The 22,883-nt window shown below is 36.6% G+C and overlaps 1 protein-coding gene across 1 annotated transcript in view; it reads right to left on the bottom strand.

Moving 5' to 3' along the window:
- Grxcr1 (glutaredoxin and cysteine rich domain containing 1) overlaps nt 1-22,442 on the bottom strand; it is a 109,112-nt gene extending 86,670 nt beyond the window's left edge. Inside the window, exon 1 of the mRNA XM_015481803.2 lies at nt 21,554-22,442. Coding sequence (XP_015337289.1) covers nt 21,554-21,955 — 402 coding nt within the window. The 5' untranslated portion in view covers nt 21,956-22,442. The remainder of the gene's footprint in view (nt 1-21,553) is intronic.
- Between the last annotated feature and the right edge of the window lie 441 nt (nt 22,443-22,883).

Raw genomic sequence — 22,883 nt, 5'->3', positions numbered from 1 at the left:
GGGCAGGCTGTAAGGGTGAGCTTGTCCAGGGATGAGACTGGAGGAGTTGGAATAGGAAATCCCAGGAGCTTTCTATGCTGGGTGTATCAGCTGCCTCTTTTAGTCCATCTCACTTCCTCTAGGCCTCAGGTTAGACTCCACAGCCACAGCTTCCATGAAAAGCTACATAGAAGCTTCAAATCACTTTGTACTGATAAAAACTCTCCAAGAACTCAAGTTACACATCATTGACTTTCTGCCCTGGGCTGCTTCTGACTGCACAAAGGGGGGCTTTTGTAGAAGCCCGCTTGGCATATAGGTTTGTAGTGCATAAGTGTGGGAAGCTTGAGATCTCTTGGGGCAACAATCAAAAAAATAAAAGAGGGAATCTATCAGTGTTTCACTCGGTAGTTACTGGGCAGTGTGGAGTATGAAAGGCATTCTAGACAATTCTCAGAATGCCCCAGAGGATCCAGAATCAAACCTTCGCTGTCCATGGCAGTAGTCAAGGCACTTCATATGGCCTTTTCCTCCTTACCTCTTCCACATCCCTCCATCCCTCCTTTCTGCCTTGTAATTACTTCCTCAATAAGCCTAAAGCGACTGAATGGAAGTCCTTATTTCACACCTTTTATTTTGTCAGAGAAACTAGGGTCACTAAAGCAAACTGAGAAACTTGATTTAAATGTAAATGCTGCAGAGAACCCTTGGTTTGTTTTTAACAAAGGAGGAACATGATCAGATTCTTAAAACTGGAGGCTGCAAAAGGAAATACATAAAGTTTCTTCCCATCTAATGCAACATGACATGAAGCTACTAATCAAACCTAGGAGGTAGATGGATTTTTTTTTAATGAAGAAATAACAATAATGAACCTAAAAACTGACTAACCAGATGGCACTTTCTGATTGCACTTTAGGAAAAGGAAAATGTGCAGGGAGTTGTTCTGACTCCAGGATAAATTATTAAGGATGTAGAGTTTGGGTGGCAGTGGTGTTGTTTGTGGGGAAGAGAGTGTCTCTTGCTTTTCATCTTTTCCTGTTTTGACATTCAGTTGAAAAGCATTTGATATCCTCATTCCTGGATATGTTGCTAGTAAACTACTTTCACAGGAAAAACATCCCTAATTTGAAGAATTTTCTGATTTCTGGGATATAAAACTGCCACCATGCCTAATTGAAAGTGTCAAGGGTCTGACAACTGATTTTCTGAATTTCCTAATGTTTAACAATTCTCTCCAAGCACACTGCTACCACTCCCCACAGAAATGGGCTCTGGCTACACAGAACTCCTGGCAACCAACCCTCCCCCTTCTCTTTTCTCTCAAGATGCATCTGCCTTTCACTGCTTTTCAGTAGAGTGTGTCAATGAGGGATCCCAGAATCCTGAGTTTTGATCCTTCTCCGCTCACCACACTCCTCCCTTGTCTCCAGAGAATGCAGTTTTATGTTAATAACATGTACTAGATGATTTGGTTTCTGTCCCTCGCCTCTTCCCATAACCAGGTGGATGAACCATCCCCATCAGTTTTGAATGTTGACTATGAAATGTGCTCAGCTGCTCCTTCCTCTAAACAGAGAAATGCTCCTTCAGATAAATGGGTCTCTTCATCCAGGAAGCTGTAGAGTGAAGGGAATTGATGGGAATTGATGATCCCCAGAACCTCACACTGGTCCTCTAATATTAATGACACCATCTTATTAAGACCTGATGAGCAAGAAATATTTAGTATCTGGATGCTTTGATAAATAAAACATATTTGCTCCAAATCATAGGAGATAAGCCCTACAAAGATGCTAACACAGATCCAAAAACTTACAACTCTTAGAGCATTATTTTGGAGTCTGTTGGTCTGGGGAAAGCTGCAATCATCCCTTGAAAGGAAAGAAAAAGTTACTGTACCTTCTCCTTGCTTTCTTGCTTTGGTGGTACTGAGGTTTGAATCCAGGGACACTCTACCACAGGAATACATCTCCAACCATTCTTATTTTTTACTTGGAGGTAAGGTTTCACTAAACTGCTGAGGCTGGCCTTGAAATTGCTATTCTCCTGTATCAAACTCCAGAATAGCTGGGATTATAGGCATGTGTTACTATGCCCAGCTATAGTTTCTACTTCTAAGAAAGAATAACAGTGCTTGGTGGCTTCTTCAAGTTTTCGAATTCATTTATCAAGCGGCGTAGATGGTTGCTCATTTTGAGTAGGACCCACAAAAAGAAGGGCTTGGCAACAGCTCCAGGCTGAAATAGAAGGAGACTGGAGCTTGGATCAACAACCCAGCAGATCTCATGTTCCTAGCTTTATCTGTAGTAGAGGAGGGCACCATGTGGAGTCTCTGTCCAGACTTAATAGGAAGGTCATAGAAGAAATGCCCAGGGTGCTGGATCAAGACCTTGCCATAAATAGGAGAAAACTTCACAGCATGTGAAAAGCAGCTTCTGGCAGGCCATGGGCTATGGAAGAAACTGAGTATCTGCCCTAGCAAGTCATCAGAACTACCTATCAGTACCCATCCGTAAATGTATACTGTCACACTCACAAAGTCACAAGTCAGGCAGGCACAGCAGCAATTCATCATCAAATGAAAAAGGTTTGTCTAATATTGGGTTCAGATGGATCAAAGACTCGAGTAAGCTACACAAACAAGAAGGAGTACAGCCCGGCCATGCACCATGCCATCTTGTCCTGCCATCCGAGAGCATGTTAGAAGAGCACTGTGAAGGTGCAGTTGATGCATTTTCTTGGAAGGTGACACTCTGGGGGAAGATGGCATCATTCTTTAAGATGCTACTTATATCTAAACCAGTAGTTATCACAAGGTGCTATATTGCCAATAGCTAGAATTCGTGATCCAATGGAAAGATGTAGGAATGGTCCTATTCTCCATCACCCCCAGGTCACCTCCCTGAGGAATTGTGCTTTATATCCTTGCAACATCAGACATTTTTAGTGTAAGTCCTTGAATCCAGAAGGGAGCTCTTTTTTTTCCAAATAACACAGTGAGTTCCACTAAACTTCCACTAAGCTACAGTTGACATCTGGATACTTGAAGTTCATACAACATTTAACTGCTGGCATAAAAAGAAGTTCTATACTGGCAAAAGTAACTGACCCTGATTGTCATGAGGAGGCAGAACTACTGCTCTAGATAAGGTTCAGGCAGATATATGCTTGGCCTGTCTTGTAACTTGCATGGGTTTAGATGCAAATGGACAATTTCAGCCCCCACTACCTGATTAGGGCATAGTGACCAGAGCTCATTCTGTAGGGACTGATAAGATGGGTCACCGAAACATTTAAGCCACTGTAGTGAGTAGATGTGCTAACTGAAAGCAAGAGTCTAAAATGGATAGTAAAAGAAGGAGAAAATAAATACTGGTTATCACTTCAAGACCAATAGAAGCTTAGGAGCTATAATCTATCCCACTAACTCTCCCACTAACTCTTGCAAAGCTGTGTCTGGTTGTATTTATTTAATGAATGGAAGCAAAGAAGTCTGATAGTTCGAGAGGCGGACAGTAGTGGATGCCCCCAGACTCTTTTACACTGCTGGCCAAGCCACTCTTCAGCTACTGTGAACATTGGCTACTAAAAGCTCACAGCCAGAGGCTAATGACAGACTAACACAGGTATGTAGAATGGCATCCCAAGCCTGAAAGTGGGACCAATCAATACAGCAGATTATATTCCCGAACTTGTGGACTGAAGCTGGTCCCTAGCCAAAAATCACTAACTTGCCTAACTCTCTTCCCTACCCTAACCTGCTTCCCTTGCTCCCTCTCTTCTGAGATTGCTGTCTTAAGAAATCACTTTTCACATACATTGAATCTTAGGTTCTACTTCTAAGAAACTCAAAACAAAGGAGAGTTCTGGCATAAGGAAACAGAAATATAACAGATATATTTTCAGATCAAAATGAAGGTCAAAATATTGGAGAATAGATGTCTTTTCATTGTCCTTTAAATTATCTGGACATGTTGTCAGTCTACATCATGTAAGATGAGCTAATCTGCATCTTGCAAATTTGCTATGAGGATTAAAGAAACAATGCTAAAAAAGAGGAAACTGAGATCATTTCTGTGACATGTAGGTTAGTAGTCAAAAAACCTTGCTTTTATACTAACAATCTTTTTTATGAATTGTAATGCATTCTTCTGTCGTATATAACAAATTAAATTTTTTAAGGAAAAATAAATAAATAATTCAAAAATAAAAACCAGCTTGTTTATGACTAGGAGGATCAGGGAAACTGAAATGCCATTGCTTCGAAGGCTTTCTGAGCACAGGTCTGTCCTGCTCTGCAGGCAGAGAGCTTTCTACCACTGTTGTCAAATGTGAAATGGGTTCCAAGCCACTAGCTACGGAGCTCCTTAGGTGACTGGCTTCTGAGGCAAGAAGAAAAAGGAGGAATTCAGGGATGAGCACTGTGACCATGTAGTTGTCATGCTTTGTATTTTTTTAAAATTTAATGTAGGTAAGCAGGTGGAAAAATATAGATGTGCACAATTTAGGGGGAGTTCCTTTCTGTTTTAGGTTGCTCTAGTTAGATCAAATGTAGCATGCACCTTTTAAAAATTACCCAACTAAACTAGATAGAACAGAGGACTATAGATAACTATAGACAAACAGATACCTAATGTACTAACACTTTAATGTTGTTCGTTAACAGAACATTATTTACCTGTCTTAATGTCATTTGAAGTTTCTGCACTTGTACTGTTATAGTTAAAGCTTCATCCCAGGGTTTCATAAACTGACTTCCAGACCACTCACGTATAATCGAATCAAGCCTTTATTGAAGCACACCGGTGGCAGCTGACCAGAACATAAAGCTGTTCCCCTGATCAGCCCTGAACAATTGCAAGGGCACTCCTTATAAGCCTGAAAACCGCAAAAGGGATGTTCAGGGGGTCTAGCCAATGCAAGCAACCCAGGTTACAGAAGCGGGACAGTGCAGTCAAGCAGAGGGAAGCCTAACCAATCACAGTTAGCCCAGTCACCCCAGTTACAGAAACAGAGCCCCGTTACCCTAGTTACAGAAACAATACCCCATTAGGTAGTTTTGTGTTCTTAAAGGTTTCTATAGCAAAAGGAAAAGAACATCTTGCCCCAGTCATGACTCTTCTACTTGGCATGGTTGTTTTACAGGATGGAGTCATAAAACAAAATGGAGTCACATTTGCTCCTACTATCACAGTACTATTAAAATCATTAAACTGGTCTGGTAAAAACAAAAAACAAAAACTTTGTCCTTGGGAAAATATCGATGGTAAGTAGATATCAAAAGAAATGTGTACTGAGATTATTTTTTAAGAAATTAAAAGGTAAAAAAAGGAAGTGCAGGCAAAAAACATGTACACAGATTGTAAAATAAGGTTATTATTGAAAGACTTCTGTAATTCAAGCAGTATGAGCCAAAGTAAGCTACATAAACTAAAAGAAAAATTCAGTCAGTTTCAAGTTCTTGAATAAGACTGTGACTGAGACTATTTCTTGTTTACTCAAAAGTTGTTTCCAACCCATGCTCCCATGCTATCTTCTACTACAGAGATAGTCCAGAAAACTCACCTTCCTAACCTCCTACTATGAAAACAATATATATATTTTCATATATATATATATATATATATATATATATATATATATATATTTATATTTATTTATTTCCCCCTCCCCATTTGTAAGGTCAGGAAACAAAGAGCACCCTGCCACCCTGATGTCCCCAGGGATCCACCTCTTCCAGTCATGCCCCACCTCCCTACAGTTACCACCCATTCGAATTAGGATAGACTGCGTATGTAACAGCTCTTGAAATCTAATCATTTCATCTCTGAATATCCCTGCATTAATATAGGAGCTTTGGGGGGGGGGATACCTCATATTCAAACCATAGTACTTCGAATACACTAATTAAAATAATAATAGTAATAATAGAAAGGAAATCAGTAGAGAAAATGCATCAGGGGGTGGAGGAGGAATGGGAAAGGACAGGTACTAGGGAAAGAGTTTGATCAAACTATGTTATATGTATGCATGAATAAGGCATAATGATTTCCACTATTATGTAAAATTATAATACATCATTTTAAAAATTAAAAGAAAACATGAAAAGAATGGCCATGTGAAATGTAAGCTATACAATGTAAATGAATGCATCTGGGAAGTTTCTGAAATTTTGTTTGCCTTTCAGACATAAAGATTACATTTACAATGACTATTCACTTTTGCCACCTCTCTCTTTCGATTTTTGACTCTGGGCTGGCTTTAAGTTGTTGCAGCTATTTGAATTCCCAAAAGGTATCACGAACAAGCCAAGGATGATGGAGCAGAACAGCAGGAAAAGCCTGTTCTTGATAAGCTGTTCTTTATCAGCTTATCAAGCCACCAAATAACCTCAGCATCTGCCTCTATTGAATGCCTTCATACATAATATAAGGCATCCCTGTGTATTTTAAGCCATCTCTAGCAATACCCTCTGTGGTTTGTAGCAGAACACATCCCACAGAATACAATTAACTCCCTGGATTGTTATGAAAAGGCATTAAAAACCAACCCAGGTTATCACTGACAAAGAGACTGAGTCAGCCTCTACCCCAAGGGTGATTCGTGTTCCAGAGGAATACTCAGACACAAGGCACGTGGGCGTCTGGCTGAGCTCACAGATATGAAGCCAAGTGTAGCACAGCCAGGCTGGCACACATTTGGCCAAGTAGACGTGGGAGGTGAAAACTCAGTAATACAAGACAAAGACCCAGGTAGGGGCCAGAGCCAAGACAGGATCTCAAACAGAGGAAATTGGCCACACAAAAGAGGTTTGTGTGGCAGGAGCTCTGCCAAGATTAGAGGCAACAGCAGAGATTTACCAAAAGGAAGTGAGTTCTGTCAAGAAAGCCTTCAGTACCATAAAGCCTTTTAAGGAGTGCCTAGACTTCTCACACAGCCTTATATCCATCAGCTGCTATAAGAGGGCAACAAGATCTCTATAAGAGTCACAGAATTGGGTCAGATGTCCTGCCTCTATCCCCCAATAAGTTCCTGAGTACTTTTCATATTTTATATTAACTACGTGTTTGTGTATTTCATAAGAACAACTTAGATTCCCTGAGGACAGAGATCATGCTTTATTCATCTTTGCATCCTCATGGTCCAGCAGAGGGCTTAGTAGTACCTGATTCACAATGTGTGTGGGAGACAGATAATAAAAATAATAGGAATTATTGAGTACATAGAATGTGCCAATCATTCAGCAAAATGCTTAGCACATGATAGCTCATTTATTTGATAGGAAATAGTCACTATCATTATCTACCCTTTACCAATGAAGAAACTGAAGTTCACAGACGTATGTTTTCCTGGAAGAGACACTAGGAAAGTGTAGGCTCCATCTGAAACCAGGTCATCTCCATCCACAGAAGAGTGTTCTTACTCATTAATGGAGGGAAAGTGAGCACATTAATCATTTAGGATACTACTAGAGAATAGTGATACTTTATTTTCTTTCAAAGCAGAGCTTTGATTCCTAAAACCTTGGGTTTTATCTTGTTCCTGGGAATTATTGATAGTTTTCAAAAGCCTGGACATAAAGGCAATGAAGCTGGGAGTTCAAGAGTTGGAAGAATCAAGAGTTGGGCATCCTGGGAGAAGGCCCTGAAAGCTTTCTGAAGCCTGAGTGCAGCATTATGTGGCTTAGGGGCAGTGCCACAGGTGGATCCCAGGACCATCGCTAATTTCTCTGATCCCATATAAGTTTGCATATATTGCTGTTTCACTGTGAGTGAGGAAAAGATTGCCAATGATAACTAATAAAGAATTTGTGGTTCAACTCTCAAAAATAGGAGCCAACAACCACTTTAAATCTTTAAATTTTAATAGAAAGAAGGGGAAAGGAAAGGACTTTTATCAAGTAGGCAGCTACCTGATCTCCAGCACAGCTTTCAAGGAGTCTGTTTCAGTTCTCAAGAGCTTCCACCACCAAATCATTTCTTTGAGAGTATGATTTCCTCCCCAAAACTCCTTCATAGAAATATACACACACTCCTGATGACATCAACTTGTAACTGAGTAACTGAGGCATTAAAGCACTGGCCTTAAAGTATGCTGATGGAAGCACTAACTCAGAAGAAGAAAAATGTAAAAATACACACACACACACACACACATACACACAAACACATGTATATTCCAAATGCATGCATATATTCATATATTCCAAATTAGAGAAAGAGACCTGAAACTTGAAAATTAATCAAGGAAATCTATAATGTTGTGTCCCAAATTTATATTATTTAGTTTAATTAGAAATGCATTATCCTCAATAAAGGAAGATTGGTTTGTATATGATATCCTTGCAATAGATGTTCCAATACTTCTTTGATTTTAAAAATATGCACTTCTATATTACTACACCTGTTAATAAGTACTCATGTAGTACTACTTTAGCCCAAATTCTTCTACTTCTTTCTTTGTATTACAAACAAAACTCCATGATTCTAGAACCCACAACCACCACCATTTGAGTATTGATTCAAATGACTCAACCTTGTTCTTACCATGAGAACAAGTTGTGTGTTCCCTAGAAATAAGAGTTATCACCCTCAGATTATAGAAATTAGGAATGTCTTAGTCTGAATTCTCTAGCTATAACAGAATACCTAAGACAGGATAGTTTACAATGAAAATAAATTTATTTAGGTTCATAGTTCTAGAGGCCAAGAAGTTCGGGAGTGGACAGCTAAATTTGATGAGAGCTTCATGATGTTTCATAACATGGTAGAAGTTAGAAGGAGAGAGAGGGCATATAAGCACAAGAAAATCAAGGTAATCAGACTCCTGGGATAGATAACTCTTCCCAAGAGAAAGACATTAATCCATTCATGAGGGCTACAACCCCATCATGAAAATTCCTCCCACTAGAATGCATGTGCCCAGACACCCACATTGAGGAATTAAGATTTTAACACATAAACTTTTGGATGATATGCTAACCAAAGCATTGCTCCCCTGAATCCCCAAGCTCTTGTCTTTCTTACACTGCACAAAACATTCATTCCATTTCAATAATCCTAAATTCCTAACTCATTCCAGCATCAATTCAAAAGTCCAAAGTCTCATCTGAGACTCAGGCAAATTCCTTCCAGCTGCAAGCCTACAAAATCAAGTCAAATTGTCTACTTCCAAGATACAACGGTGGAACAGATAGAAGACTGACACTCCAGTTCTGAAAAGGGGTGACAAGTATAAAAGAGTAACAGACCCGATTAAGTCCAAAACCCAAGGGCAAACCTTAAGTCTTACAGCTGGAGCTTAATCTTTTGTTCCATGTGATGCTTCCTGGGAACAAGGGGGCAGTCACATACCTGGGCTTTGACTGGGCTCAGTTCCTGCCTCCGCTCTACTAGATTAGCATATCTATAGCATTCCAAGGTGGGAATTGAACCATGCCTGTATCTTTAGTTCTAGAGTCTTAAGGAAGGACCCCACTCCAATGGTTCTACTAGGCATTTCCCTGGTAGAAATCTCTATGGCAGCTAGGCCTACAGTTATTATATAATATCCTTAGAAATTTACAGGGAGGAAATTATGTCTCTCTAGCTTTTGCATTCTGTACGTCTGCAGAATCAGTACAACATGGATACTGCCAAAACTTCAGTTTGCACCCTACAGAGTGACAGCCCAAGCCACATCTGTGGCTGCTTGAGCCATGGCTGGGACCAACCACTGCTACATCTAGATTCAGGGAACAGAATCCTGAAGTCCCTGAGCAGTAGTGACTATATGGAGAGTACTCTGAAAGTACTCTACCCTGCAAAAGCACTGGGGATATAATGGGAGGGGCAGCCTGGAAGATCTCTGAATACCTTCTGGGCCATTTCCTATTGTCTTGATGGTTATCACCTACTTCTATTCATGTTTCTCTCTTTAGTGACATTATTTTCAGCCTCAGACTTGTTTTGTTCTCTTGAATACTATTTTCATTCTTCATATGGACAGGCTGTGAATTTTCCAAATTTTACTTTCTGCTTCCCTTTTAATTATAAATCATGACTTAAAATAATTCATTTACTCTCTTATCTCACTGTATGGAGTAAAAAGGAACCACACAGTTCTTTAAGGACTTTGCTAATTAGAAATTATTCCGCCAAGTGTCCTACTTTATCACTCTTAAGCTCTGCTTCCCATGAAGCCCTCAGGCAAGGGCGCAGGTCACATAAGCTCTTTGAAACTTTACATGGATGAACTTTATGCCAGTTCCAATAACATATATTTCATTTCCATCTAAGACCTTATCAAAATGGCCTTAACTGTTCATATTTCATCTGTTTTCTGATTATGACCAATTAAGTGGTTCCAGACTTTTTTAGTCTTTTTCCTTCTTCAGAGCCCTCACCAGAATTGCTGTTAAAAGTTTCATTCATGACTTTCTAGGCTTTTTTTAGCATTCACTTAAAAACTCTTCCATCCTTTACCCACTACCCAGTTCCAAAACCACTTTTCTATTTTCAGATGTTTGTTTGTATAGCAATAGCCCCTTTTCGTAGTATCTTTTTCTTTTTTTATCTTATTCCATTGTCTGTTGCTATAACAGAATACTTGAAAATGGGTACTTCATAAAGGAAATGAGTTTATTTAATCATATGGTTCTGGAGACTGAATAGTCCAAGATTAGGTGGCCATATGGCTGTATCATGTGAGGTCATTGTTCTGCTTCATTACATGGTGGAAGATGTAAGGGAAAAGAATTCACATGCATGTAAGAGGAAAGCAGGCTGAATCCTGTAATTGCTAACCCATCCCATGAGAAAGGAATTAGTCCATTCAGGAGAGCTCCATCCCCATGATTCAAAAACCCTGATTAGGCCACATCTCCTAACACTGCCATGTAAGGGATTAGGTATTCAGTACAAGAACTGCAGGGGACACATTCAAATCATAGCAAGGGTGCATGAGCCTTTAGGACAAATGATTCCCATTCTGAACAAAGTTTCTGGCATGGTATGTGTATGTAATGTATAAGAGTCATACTTAAAGAAAAGGGGAAACCAGCAGAGTCCTCTAAGGCTGATACAGTGTGTCACAACGATTTTCACATCAATCATCTTTCTTCTCTTTACCTAAAACAACTAGTTTAAATTTGTGGATTTCTAGTAGTTACTAAAAATCATTTATCTCTTCATTAAAAATTTTAATTTTCTTTAAATTAATTATTTTTACTCACCTAGTATTTATTTTTCGACATTAGTAATTTGCCATAATAAAAACTGTGTTCCATTGACTGAATAACGTACTAAGACACAGGTATGCACAAGATGGGAATCCCAAAAGATTGTAACAACCTGGATTACACAATAAAATAATTTTGTCCCAAAGTAGAGTCCTATACATAAATAGAGAAAATAAAATGACAAAACAATTAGGTGTTTTATGTAAGTTTTGACTCATGAACCATATCACCAAGAAAAGATATTCAAATAAGTTACAAACCAACATCACTTTAGCATGAGGTAGTTACCAAAAATATTAATTTAATCTTAAACTATATTAACAGATATGGATAACAAATGGCCTTTACTCTATGCTGGTATGATCAGTTCCAGTACATTCACTATCCAGAAGACAGTGAGAAGACTTAATTTTTTCCTGTCCAATCTTTTGCCTTGAGAAATCCCCACCAAAGCCTAGGTAAGACCTTGACAGAGACATTGAAGAAAAGATTTAGGCATACAATGAATGAGTGGCCCAACCTCTGAAGTCAAATACACCAATAATTACCATTAAAGTATGTTTTGTGCTCGTGCTATCTACATAACTTGGAGCAAGCTATTCAGTATCTTGAAGTGTGCAATTAGTTTGTTTCTGCTACTTAGCAAACTACCCAAACTGAACAAAATAAAACATTAAGCATTTATTGTTCACTCATGAGTCTGAAGATCGGTTAGCAGTTGGCTGACCTGTGCTGAGCTCTGTGAGACTTAGCTTCAAACTGTCATTTGGATACAGGTCTATTCTTTGTCTTTCATGCTTCTGGGATGAGTAGGCCTCCCATAGCATATCTTTTTCATGCTAATGAAAGAGTAAAATGGGGCATGTCTAACCATGCATGTTCACTTCAAGCCTCTGTTTGTGCCATATCTATTATCATCTCATCAGCCAAAGGAAGTTATGAAGCCAAGACTATGTCAAAGGTTGTAGAAGTACATTATGTTTACAGATGATCTTAGCAAAGGTGTGTCAATGTATAAAACCACAAGAGAGGAATCAAGAAAATCATTTATCAGCAATTATGTGAGATAATGAATTATTAAAAAAATAAAATTGACAAAAGAGTTCTCAAACCTTAGTTGAGTATGTTTGTGCATGTAAATAGAATTCCTTTAAAAATTTACACATGACATTTTATTCAGTTCAAGATCTTATAAATCCCTTTTAGGCAATAATGATTGAGGAACTGATATATTTATATAGTGTATCTGTTTATAAAGTATGAAATGTTTATATTAATTTTATGCAAAATTGAAATACCAAGTTTCAGAGAAAATATCAAACTGTCAGCATGCACAAGCGACTGAAAGGAGGTTTGTCTTGTCCTGCTCTTAAGTTTTGTTGCTATTTTTTAAAGTTTGGAAACAATTGTAGAGTCTTCAAGTTCATTGATTCTTTCTTCTGCTTTATCAAGTCTGCTGTTGAAACCTGCTGTTGAATTTGTCAGTTCAGTTATTGTATTCCTTATCTCTAGGATTTTTATTTGGAATTTTCTAATTTCTATTTCTTTATCAAATGTCTCATGCCATGCACGAATTGTTTCCCCAAATTCATTTAATTTTCTATCTGTAATTTCTTGTAATTCTCTGAACTTCTTTAGGAGGATTATTCTGAATTCTTTGTCTGTCATTTCATAAATCTCCTTTTCTTCTGGGTCCATCTCTGGAGCTTCATTAGATTCTTTTGGTGGTATCATGTTCCTCTGAGTTTTCATGATTCTTGTGTCCTTATGTTGATGCCTGCACATTTGATGAGATGCTGACCCCGTCCAGCATTTGCAGGTGTTCTTTGGTGGTGACAGACCTTTACTAGTTAGTCTAGCCTGGGATTCTGGATGGGCCGGCTGGTTGCAACCCCAAACATGTGAAAGTATCCAATCAGAAGAGAAAAAGAAAAAAAAAGAATAAAAAGGAATGAAGAAAGATCATGGGATTCATGGGATAGCATCCAAAGAGCAAACATACAAGTCATTAGAATTCAAAAAAGAATAGAGAAGAAGAAGAAGGAAGCTTAGTTAAAGAAATAATAACAGAAACTTTCCAAACCTAGAGAAAATACAAAACCCAGGTGCAGGAAAATAAAAAGACACCAATAATAACTAGTCCACCAGAAATCTTATCATAATCAAACTGCCAAAGATCAAGAGCTGGTAGTGAAAGCAGCAAGAGAAAAGAGGCAGGGCTGGGGTTGTGGCTCAGCAGTAGAGCACTCGCCTAGCACGTGCAAGGCCCTGGGTTCGATCCTCAGCACCACATATAAATAAATAAATAAATAAAGGTATTGTGTTCAACTACAACTAAAAAATAAAATATTTTTAAAAAGAAGAAAATAAAAGAGGCAAATAATATATGAGAAAATTCAATATGCCTAGCCAGCAGATTTCTCAGCAGAAACCTTACGGGTCAAGAGGGAGCAAAAGAATATAATCAAAGTGCTGAAGGAAAAAACAAAAATATGTCAACTAAGAATATTATACCCGGAAAAGCTGTCATACAGAATTAAATGAAAGATAAAGACTTTGTCAGAAAAACAAAAACTGAGGGAGTTCTTCACCACCAGCCCTAGCTCATAAAAATATCTATATGGAGTTTCTCAAGCTGAAAGAAAAGTTGGTGATGGGTAACTTGAAATCACCCATAAGTGTAAAACCCACCAATTAAAGTAAGTGCTCAAACTTCAGAGTCCTATAATATTGTAATAGTGGTATGTAAATCACTTATAATCTATTTTCAGAGTCCTATAATATTGTAATAGTGGTATGTAAATCACTTATAATCTATTATGAAGGTTAAAAGGAAAAACTACTGAAAATAATAAAAATAATCATTTGTTAAAGGGTATACAATATTAAAAGTTGTAAATTATGACATTAGAATTCAAAATGTGTAGAAAGCAGTGCAATAAAAGCATGTTGGTTCTTTTTTTTTTAATCAAAGTTGTTATTGGCTTAAAATACCCAGCTTGTAAGCCTCATAATAACCACAAACCAAAATCCTATAATAGATACACTAAAAAGAAATAGATAATGAATGAAAACATGCTGCTAGGGAAAAATCACTTAATCACAAAGAGAGTAAGAAAGAGATCATACAAACAGCCAGAAAACAATGAACAAAAAGTTATTATCTGACAATAATTCCCTTAAATATAAGTGGATTAAATTCTCCATTCAAAAGACAAAGAGTGGCTAAATAGATTAAAATACAAGACCTAACCTCCTACTGCGTACCTGTAAGGACATACATAGACTGGAAGTAAAGGAATGGAAAAAGATATTCCATGCAAATGGAAACCAAAAGATAGCAGCAATAGCTATACTTATATCAGCTAAATATGGGCTTAAAGACAAAAACTGTAAAAAGAGACAAAGAAGATCAATATAACTATAAAGGGGTCAATTCAAACAGAGGCTATGACCACTGTAAAAATATATATGAATACAATATTTGAGCACCTAATAATATAAAATGAATGTTCACAGATTAAGGAAGATATACATTGTAATATAATAGTGGTAGAAGACTTCATCACACTATTTTCAGAAATGAACAGATCATTCAGACAGAAATTCAACAAGAAAACATGAGTTAATCTACACTGTACACCAAATGAAACTTCCAGACAATACAGAACTTTTCATCCAATGGGTACAGGTACACATTCTTCTCAACTAATGCATATAGGACATTCTCCAGGCAGGGAGATATCTACATTACTATGTTTATTACAATACTATTCATAATAACCAGAACATGGACTCAACCTAAGTTTCTATCAGTGGATGAATGGATAAAGAAAATGTGGGATCTGTGCACAATGGAATACTATTCAGCCAAATGAAGAAATAAATCTTGTCATTCACAATGACATAGATGAACCTGAAGAATATTAAGTGAAATTTTAAAAAGCAGGGAAAGACAAATACCACATGACGCCATTCCTATGTGAAATATAAATAATTGATCTCCTAGAAGGAGAGAGTAGAACACAGTTATGAGAACACATGAGTAATTAGCAGGGATGGGAGGATAGAGAAATATTGATAAATGAATATATAATTATAGTTATATAGGGAGATTATCTTTTAAATGGCCAAAATAGGCAAATAAATGGAGACAGAAAGTACATAAGTGATTGTGTCAGACCTGGGGGAGTTTGTAAGAAGAGGATAAGAGGGGAGAAGGAAGACATGGGAAATGACTAGAAATGGTTATGGAGTTTCTTTGTTGAATGATTAAAATGTTCTCAAATTGATTGTGATGAGGGTTACATAATTCTATAAAGATTAAAAACCACTGGATTTTATACTTTAAATGGAAAAATTGAAATGATATATGAAGTATGTCTTAATAAAGCTGTTCTTTAATTAAATAAAGTTTGAAAATACCAGGTGTTAATTTCCTAATTATGTGGTAACCACAGGCTGCCCATAAGATTTCATTAGGTGGTTGCAAGTCAGCTGGTGGAATCCATGGGTTTGTTCAGCATGTCATTCTGAAGTTAGAGTTCAGTTTCATAAGCTTAAACTCCAGCAATTAAAACCAAGGTTGCACAAATTAAAATACCATGATGATACCGAACTCTGATAGATAAGGAAGAATGAAAGATATCCAATTTAGATATTCATTGAGCTAAAGAGAAAAGGTTTTCATAGAACTTGAGCAAGTCAGTGCTCAGAGTAAATCACTGTTTTAGACTTCTAGAGACTGATAGGATCAAGATAAGAGTCATTAATACTATAGATTTCCCTTCAGTTCCTGATGTTTGAGATAGAACTAAGTTAGGAAAAAAGCAAGAGAAAGCTTAAGAAAAAATTCAATTAAATGATGGACTAAGAAAAGAAAAAACTACAAGAGAAAATTTAAAACAGTGGAGAAATAAAGAATGAGTAGCAGAGTCTGTTACATCAACAAGAAAACAGATGGAAAAACAAAGTCAAGATGGAAAGCAAAGTCAAGTTCATATCTAAATTCTTTTCAGAAGTTGATTTCTACAGCCATTTACAACACACTCCTGAATATTTCTGCAAAAGGCAGAAATGGAATTTATTTCTCACATTACCTAACAGTGTCTGCTCCATAGTAGAGATGCAATAAATGATTGTTTAAAAAATGATTGAAGAAACACTGAGGAATGGAATGGAGCCAGATGGCAACAATTCACCATGAAAACTCTAGCCCTTCCCCATATAGGAATTTCTAAATGCAAAAGGAATAGAACAAAGGGAAATAACCACTAGGCAAATTTCACTAAGTTCACTAACAACAACAACAACAACAACAACAACAACAACAAAGACATTTGCTTATATCCTACTCAGCATCCATGATTAATGCTGTGACCAAGAGTTGCAAAAGGCTGATGTATAGAAGAGGATAACAGGACTGTTAAGGTCTGTCAGTTTATAATTCTTTTTTGGTATAAATAATTTATTAGTAGTGTTAACATGTCTTTGGCATTCTTTCTTTCCTAATTTTTGGATAACAAGTCACCTGATTTCTTAGTGTGACTTTTTGGGCCATTTCTAATTGTACCAAAAATTTTAGAGTTTCTGAAAGCTCAAAAGACAATATTTTCATTTTGACAAAAAAAAAAAATCATCTAAGAATTTCTCTGGTAAATGATATTTGAAATTCTACAATTTAATATTTACACAGAGAAGAAGTTCTAATTATAAATAATTTATTAATAATAATACTACCTCTTGGTTGCTGTGAGGAATAAATGAGTCAATGCACATAATAATGTGAACAGTGCCTGGCATCCAGGAAGTACCTAGTTGAGGCTTAATATTATTGTTGTTGTTTTTATAGAGTGATCCAAAGAGTCACCTTCTTCTCACTGGAATATTATTCAATTACCAGAGCTAGCTTTGGTGAATCAGAGATGGATAATAAATACTGCCAGAAACTTCTGTTAATATCATCTATGCTGAGTCAGTGGACAAGGCTGAGCAACAGTACTGCTTTAAGTAGCCAACTCATCCTCTTCCAGTGCCAACTAACCTCATGATGATCTAACAAAATGATGAAGAGAAATAATGGCTTCTGATAAATTTTTAAAAATACTATTTAAAAACTTGTATATCTTCTGAAAAAACTTTGCCAGATGAAGATCAAATGTGAAACAAATGATATATTTTAAAACATGCCAACCAAATGTTGAAGTTTAAGAATACCAGATTTTATCATAACATGATGTAGTCAGATAAATATTCATATTTGTCATGATAACTTTTAAAACAGCAAATGTGAGACATTTTGCATTTGATATGTTTTTTAAACTGTCAAAGTATCCAAAATTAGAGTTCTTGAATTAGTAGCTTTTATTTCTGATAGTTATCAAAAAATGGGCATTATAATAATTTTGCTATTTATTTCACAAAATTTTGGACACAGTTAGGTAAAATAATGTATGTGAAAGCCCGTGCAAAATGCAAATTGTTTGGCAAACATGTTATTATTTTATTTATCTTGAAAGAATGTTTATACATGCAACTACACTAGCCAGACATATGCATGTATACACACAGACAGAAGATGTATGTCTAAGTTCTAGAAAGGACCTGCCAAAAATATAGTATGTGTTATAATTATTGTCCTTCTTCGGATTTATTTATCTCTAATACAGTAATTTTAAATTTGGAAGTGAGAAAATTAAAATTGTGGAAATTACAGTAGAAGATTCTAACAGACTACCCATATAGTTTAATAATAAGGTCAAGAAAAGATTACTATTCAAAATTTAATCCTATAAAAATAATATAACAAAAATAAATGACCTTAATTATCTGCATCATTGAGCCACCCTAAGAAATATTAGGAATCTAAGAGCAAGGTGCATCTCACATTCAATCATGCAAACTGGGTAATGAGATCTTTTTGAACTGTACAATGGTTTTCTAATTTGTTTTGCATGAGGTAACAAGAGACTGATTTTAAGGACAAAATAACTTTTTTTCTAAAATTTTCTGGTAATCAAGTGTAAAAATCTATCCAGATAGAAACATCCTAAGAGTAAAATTTCTTCAAAAGTACTAAAACACAGAACTTATATTGGAGTCTATTGGTAAAATTTCTGGACCTGTTCCCAAATCAACTAATTGATAAAATAGGATATTAATAGGAAACATGACTGTCATCTTTGGCTCAGAAAAGGTTCTTCTAGTGATCTAACCTTATCCAAAGAACAAATCAGATCAATACATATTTTCTTCATTTTCCTTATTAAAAATTAAAGACATAAGGAATATTTAGAAATTTTTGTTTTACTCTAGAAAACTGGTTGGATTTTCCTTTTATGCTTTAGATCAATAATTTTCAAACTGTAGTATATGTAAGAACAACCTAAAAAGTCTCTAATAAATGCATATTTCCAGATCACAAATAGATTCTAGGTTTTCATATTTCCAAATTAGCCTTTCCTGGGCTTTGTATTCATGATATATCTGGGAGAAATGGAAAATTCAACCACATCTGAAGAGTTATAATCGAGACAAGCTGGAAGCCCTGAGTGACTCACCAACAAACTGCCCTCCACAAATTTCACTTGAGCAGTCAGGTGACCATTATGTTTGCCTCCTGGTTCCATTGCTACCCTTAATGACCTCAACTAATATTGTGCATCCTCACTTACTCAAGATTCTGTAGAGTAAATTAACTGACAAAACAGAAACTAGCTCTGATATCCTTTTTATATACAGTTTTATGATTAAGTATGCTGAAAAGTACAAACACTTTAAAACAAATCATTTTGATGATTATTGTCTGCACAGTTGAATTTTTTTTGCAAGGCACATGCCAGTATTTTATGAAATAGGAATTACAGAGTGGGAAACTAACAACAAGGAAGAAAAGTGATTTTCAGAGTCTTTGAAAGATTTTATTTATGTTGTTTCCTCTCAAGTTTCTAGTGGAGTGCTTTAAGACATTATACCTTAAAAACGGAAGAAAAGTCTGACTCTTTTGTCAATCACAGTTCCTTTTCAATAAAATTAGCCATCCATTGAATCCCTAACCAGACATCCAAGATACCAACTGCTCACATTTTCTTCCTGGAGGGAAACTGTTAAGTTACAGTTACATGAGGTCAAGTTTGGTGCTTATTTGCAAGGGATATGGAAAATATAAAGAGATCCAAAGAAAGAGTTGTAACTGGTAGTGTGTATGGGAATAATTGAATGGTAGCTTCAGCTATTACTGCTGCATAATAAGATGTCTGTGGAAAACTACTCAGTCATCCTAAGACAAATGCCTAGGACAAGGATTAGCCCCTTATTACATGTACATCCCTTAGCAAGTGGCAAACATTCAAATCGGCTCTCTACATAATTGTGTAGGTTATATCGTACAAGTCAAAACATGCTGTTCACACAGACAATTATCTGAATGGAGCCCTTCGAATAATGCCACTGGCAACCCCAATTAATTTATTTTTTGTCCTAGAGAGATCAGAGAACATTCACTTGATGATGGTGGTGGTGGTGGTGGTAGTGGTGGGTGATGAAAGTAAAGACAATAACCAAAATCTGTGATTACCTATAACATGCTGGCTGATTTACCCACATTATTAAGAAAGAAGGATCACATATAAGAAAAAAAACTGATCAAATATCAAAGACTTTGAGGGACCTCTGCATGTAACCATTGCTACCCTTTTAAAGCCATAGGTAAGTGGAATTATGTTAAATTGTTAGAAAAAGTTTCCTTGGATTTGTTCTCATAAAATGGTGACAGAATTATGAATAGAAAATGTGTAATACTCTAATCTAATCTAATATTAGAATTTTGACTTTAAAATTTCCTTCATTTCTTATTTGTTAATTTATAGCACTATCGAGGTAAATGCATAGGGAGAAGATTAGGGTTTTTTTCTCTTGCAGGTTTTGAAGACTTAAGATGTTTATTCACAAATCATAATTTGTGGGGAGAGTTGAATACACAAATTCAAATTAAAGCACTAAAAGTGGTAAAACAGTTTTATAAACAACCCTCCAAATCATAAAGCAACTCAAATAATAAAGAACTAAATTAATTGCAATGAATGCAAACATTTTAAAACTCAATTGTACAAAGATTCTTAGTTTACACATTGACAGTAACAATTTTTACTTTAGATGAAGCTCATTCCACTGAGATTCTCTTAACAATCACATGTCTAGAAGTCTCTATAAGATCATCCCCAACCTAATAAAAGAGTCATCAGTTTCTGATTGTTGTCCCCATACCTACCACTTCTATAAAATCCTTCATGGGTAAATTTTATTTAAAAAAAAAAACCCTTTAGTCTTAACTGCTTTTTTCCTTTCATTAAAACTTAAATTTGCTTTTAAATCTTGATGATTTGATCTTTTCAAATACTTCCTTTGAAATAAAACATATATGAGTATCTTTTATTGAAATTCTTTCCCCCAACCACTCCTGCATCTCTATAATGTAGAGGCATTGAATAATTTATCACAAGAGATTGTTTCATTCGAATACTGAGAATCATATAATACAGAATTGCAATGAAGATTATTGGTTTGCTACCTTAATGTTAGTGATTATAAATTCCATTGCTGAAGTAATTATGTCTGTTATTAAGAAAAAAATATTTTTCCAATGCTCCTAGGCAAGTTAAAGCACTTATCATTAGATCATTGTCAATGACGTTAGGATCTGAATGATACATCCCTGTATTAGTTGGAGGGGTGGACCACATTTTAAGGACCATTTTTTGGCTATAAAGTCAGAATTTTAGTCCATACACTCATAGAGGAATAGAATTTTCAAATTCTGCTCCAGAGTTATGATAGGCAAATAACAAAGAAATGGACCTCAGATAAAACCTGCAATTTCCTCTGGAATGGGAAGAAGTCACAGCCTTTGCATCTTTGTGACATTCCCACTGAATCCAATCCCACTGAATGCAAGCAGTCAACATTTTCATCACAGCTGATGGCAAATGGTACCCTGATGATTTAAGAATCATAAACCAGGAAGAAACCAATTTCTAAGCTTTATGAAATGTTTTGAACTCTAGAGTCTGTCTCCTTTCTTGCCTGAGAAGTAGAGATGCAGTTTTAGTCCTTACACTGGAAGAAAAGCTCATATACATGTTAGAAACATGGCTTTGAGAAGTCAGTCTGGTTTGCCAAGAATAATGACCCTGTTTTTAATCAGTGGCTGTTGAGACAATGTCTTACATGGGGAGTGTCTTGTGAAGTAAGGAGGAGTCATGAATAAGAGAGGCTTGCTTTAAACTGCAGAGCTGAGAGGTGTTCAGAGGGCCAGTTAGGAACAAAGCTCAGGAGGAGGAAAGTGTCATGACTTACCTGTAATACTTTGGTCAAATTGTTAAATAGAGCTTGGCCAGCACTCACTTTGTATTTGATGCCTCTCACTGTGCCATTTTTGCTTAAAATGTGGACTCTTCTTGTACCAAAACCCTTCTCACTGGCAGCCCTTGCCAGCACCAGCAAGTTATCCTGATCATTCTCTTGCTCGTCGCCTTCAGATCCAATGTGGCCATTTTGCTGTCCATCAGAATCACTTAGTCCATCTATCCCACAAATACTGGCACATTCAGAATCCAGAGAGCCAGATGGTTGCCCATCATCATAAACCTCCTTCAGAACTCGTCCACTGTGAGATGATGCAATCCGAAACCGGACTCTCCGTGGCCTGTCACTTTCTGGCTTCATCTCCCTTTTCAGCATGGTCGCCTCCACCCACATGAATAGTTTACATCATTTTGAACCCATTGTTAATGCACTAGTTCATTGCCACAGCAATGTCAGAGCTGAAACCTAGTGACAGCAGCACTCCTACAAAACTAACACTGAAAGGAAAGAAGAGTCCCAAGAACATACAGGGCATCTCTGCTCTTAATAATAAATGTGTGTGTGTGTGTGTGTGTGCTATGGTTACCTTTAAACTAAAACCTGCAAAATGATCCTGGCCTTTAAATATTAAATGACCATGGTGGACTCCTTAACAGGACAAGTGCAAGGAAGTGGCATGCAATAAAACAGAAAGTAAATTTAAGGAAAGGAAATGAAGGACAAACTTTGAAGCCCATGGTAAGTGTTGAAAAAAAAATCTTAGCTGCAGAAAAAATTCTAAAGTTTAATGTCCAAAGAGTAAAAGTCAGAGATAAAAAGTGGAATCCAAGGTGGGGAATAGGAGGTGTCATCATCTTCTCCCAATGCTAATTTCTTTTTTCACTTTCAGCAGGTGATCTTTGAGAAGGGCAGTGAATCTGTACCATGATTGCATAGAGCTAGCGATATTAATGCTTATTAAATAACCAGTGACTTCATCTACACTGTATAAGATGAATTTTCAAACTATATTTCCATGTTGCTCAAGAAATCTTTATAATAGGCTGTGAAAAGAGATAAATTGGGGTTAGTCGTGCTTCTACTTCTGCTAGTTGAAACTGTTGTTCTCTGCTAGAGGGAAGCTTTTGGGAAAAAAAACATGGAGCAGTAAGGGAAGAATGGAAAATCCCTCAAGCCAGCCAGATCAGCCAAAGCAATCCAAGTGATCGGCAATGATAGATACTACCTCCAAACCATCCATGCATAGAGAAGAGAAGGGGCCTCCAGGTGAGGCTCAGTGTATGTTCTTATCACTTTGTTGAATCTCTCAAGTTATAAAGGC

Source organism: Marmota marmota, unplaced genomic scaffold (assembly GCF_001458135.2).
Source record: "Marmota marmota marmota unplaced genomic scaffold, marMar, whole genome shotgun sequence".
In the NCBI taxonomy this organism is placed as follows: Eukaryota; Metazoa; Chordata; class Mammalia; order Rodentia; family Sciuridae; genus Marmota; species Marmota marmota.
The sequence above is the reverse complement of the archived record's forward strand: the minus strand, read 5'-3'. Positions and strand labels throughout refer to the sequence as shown.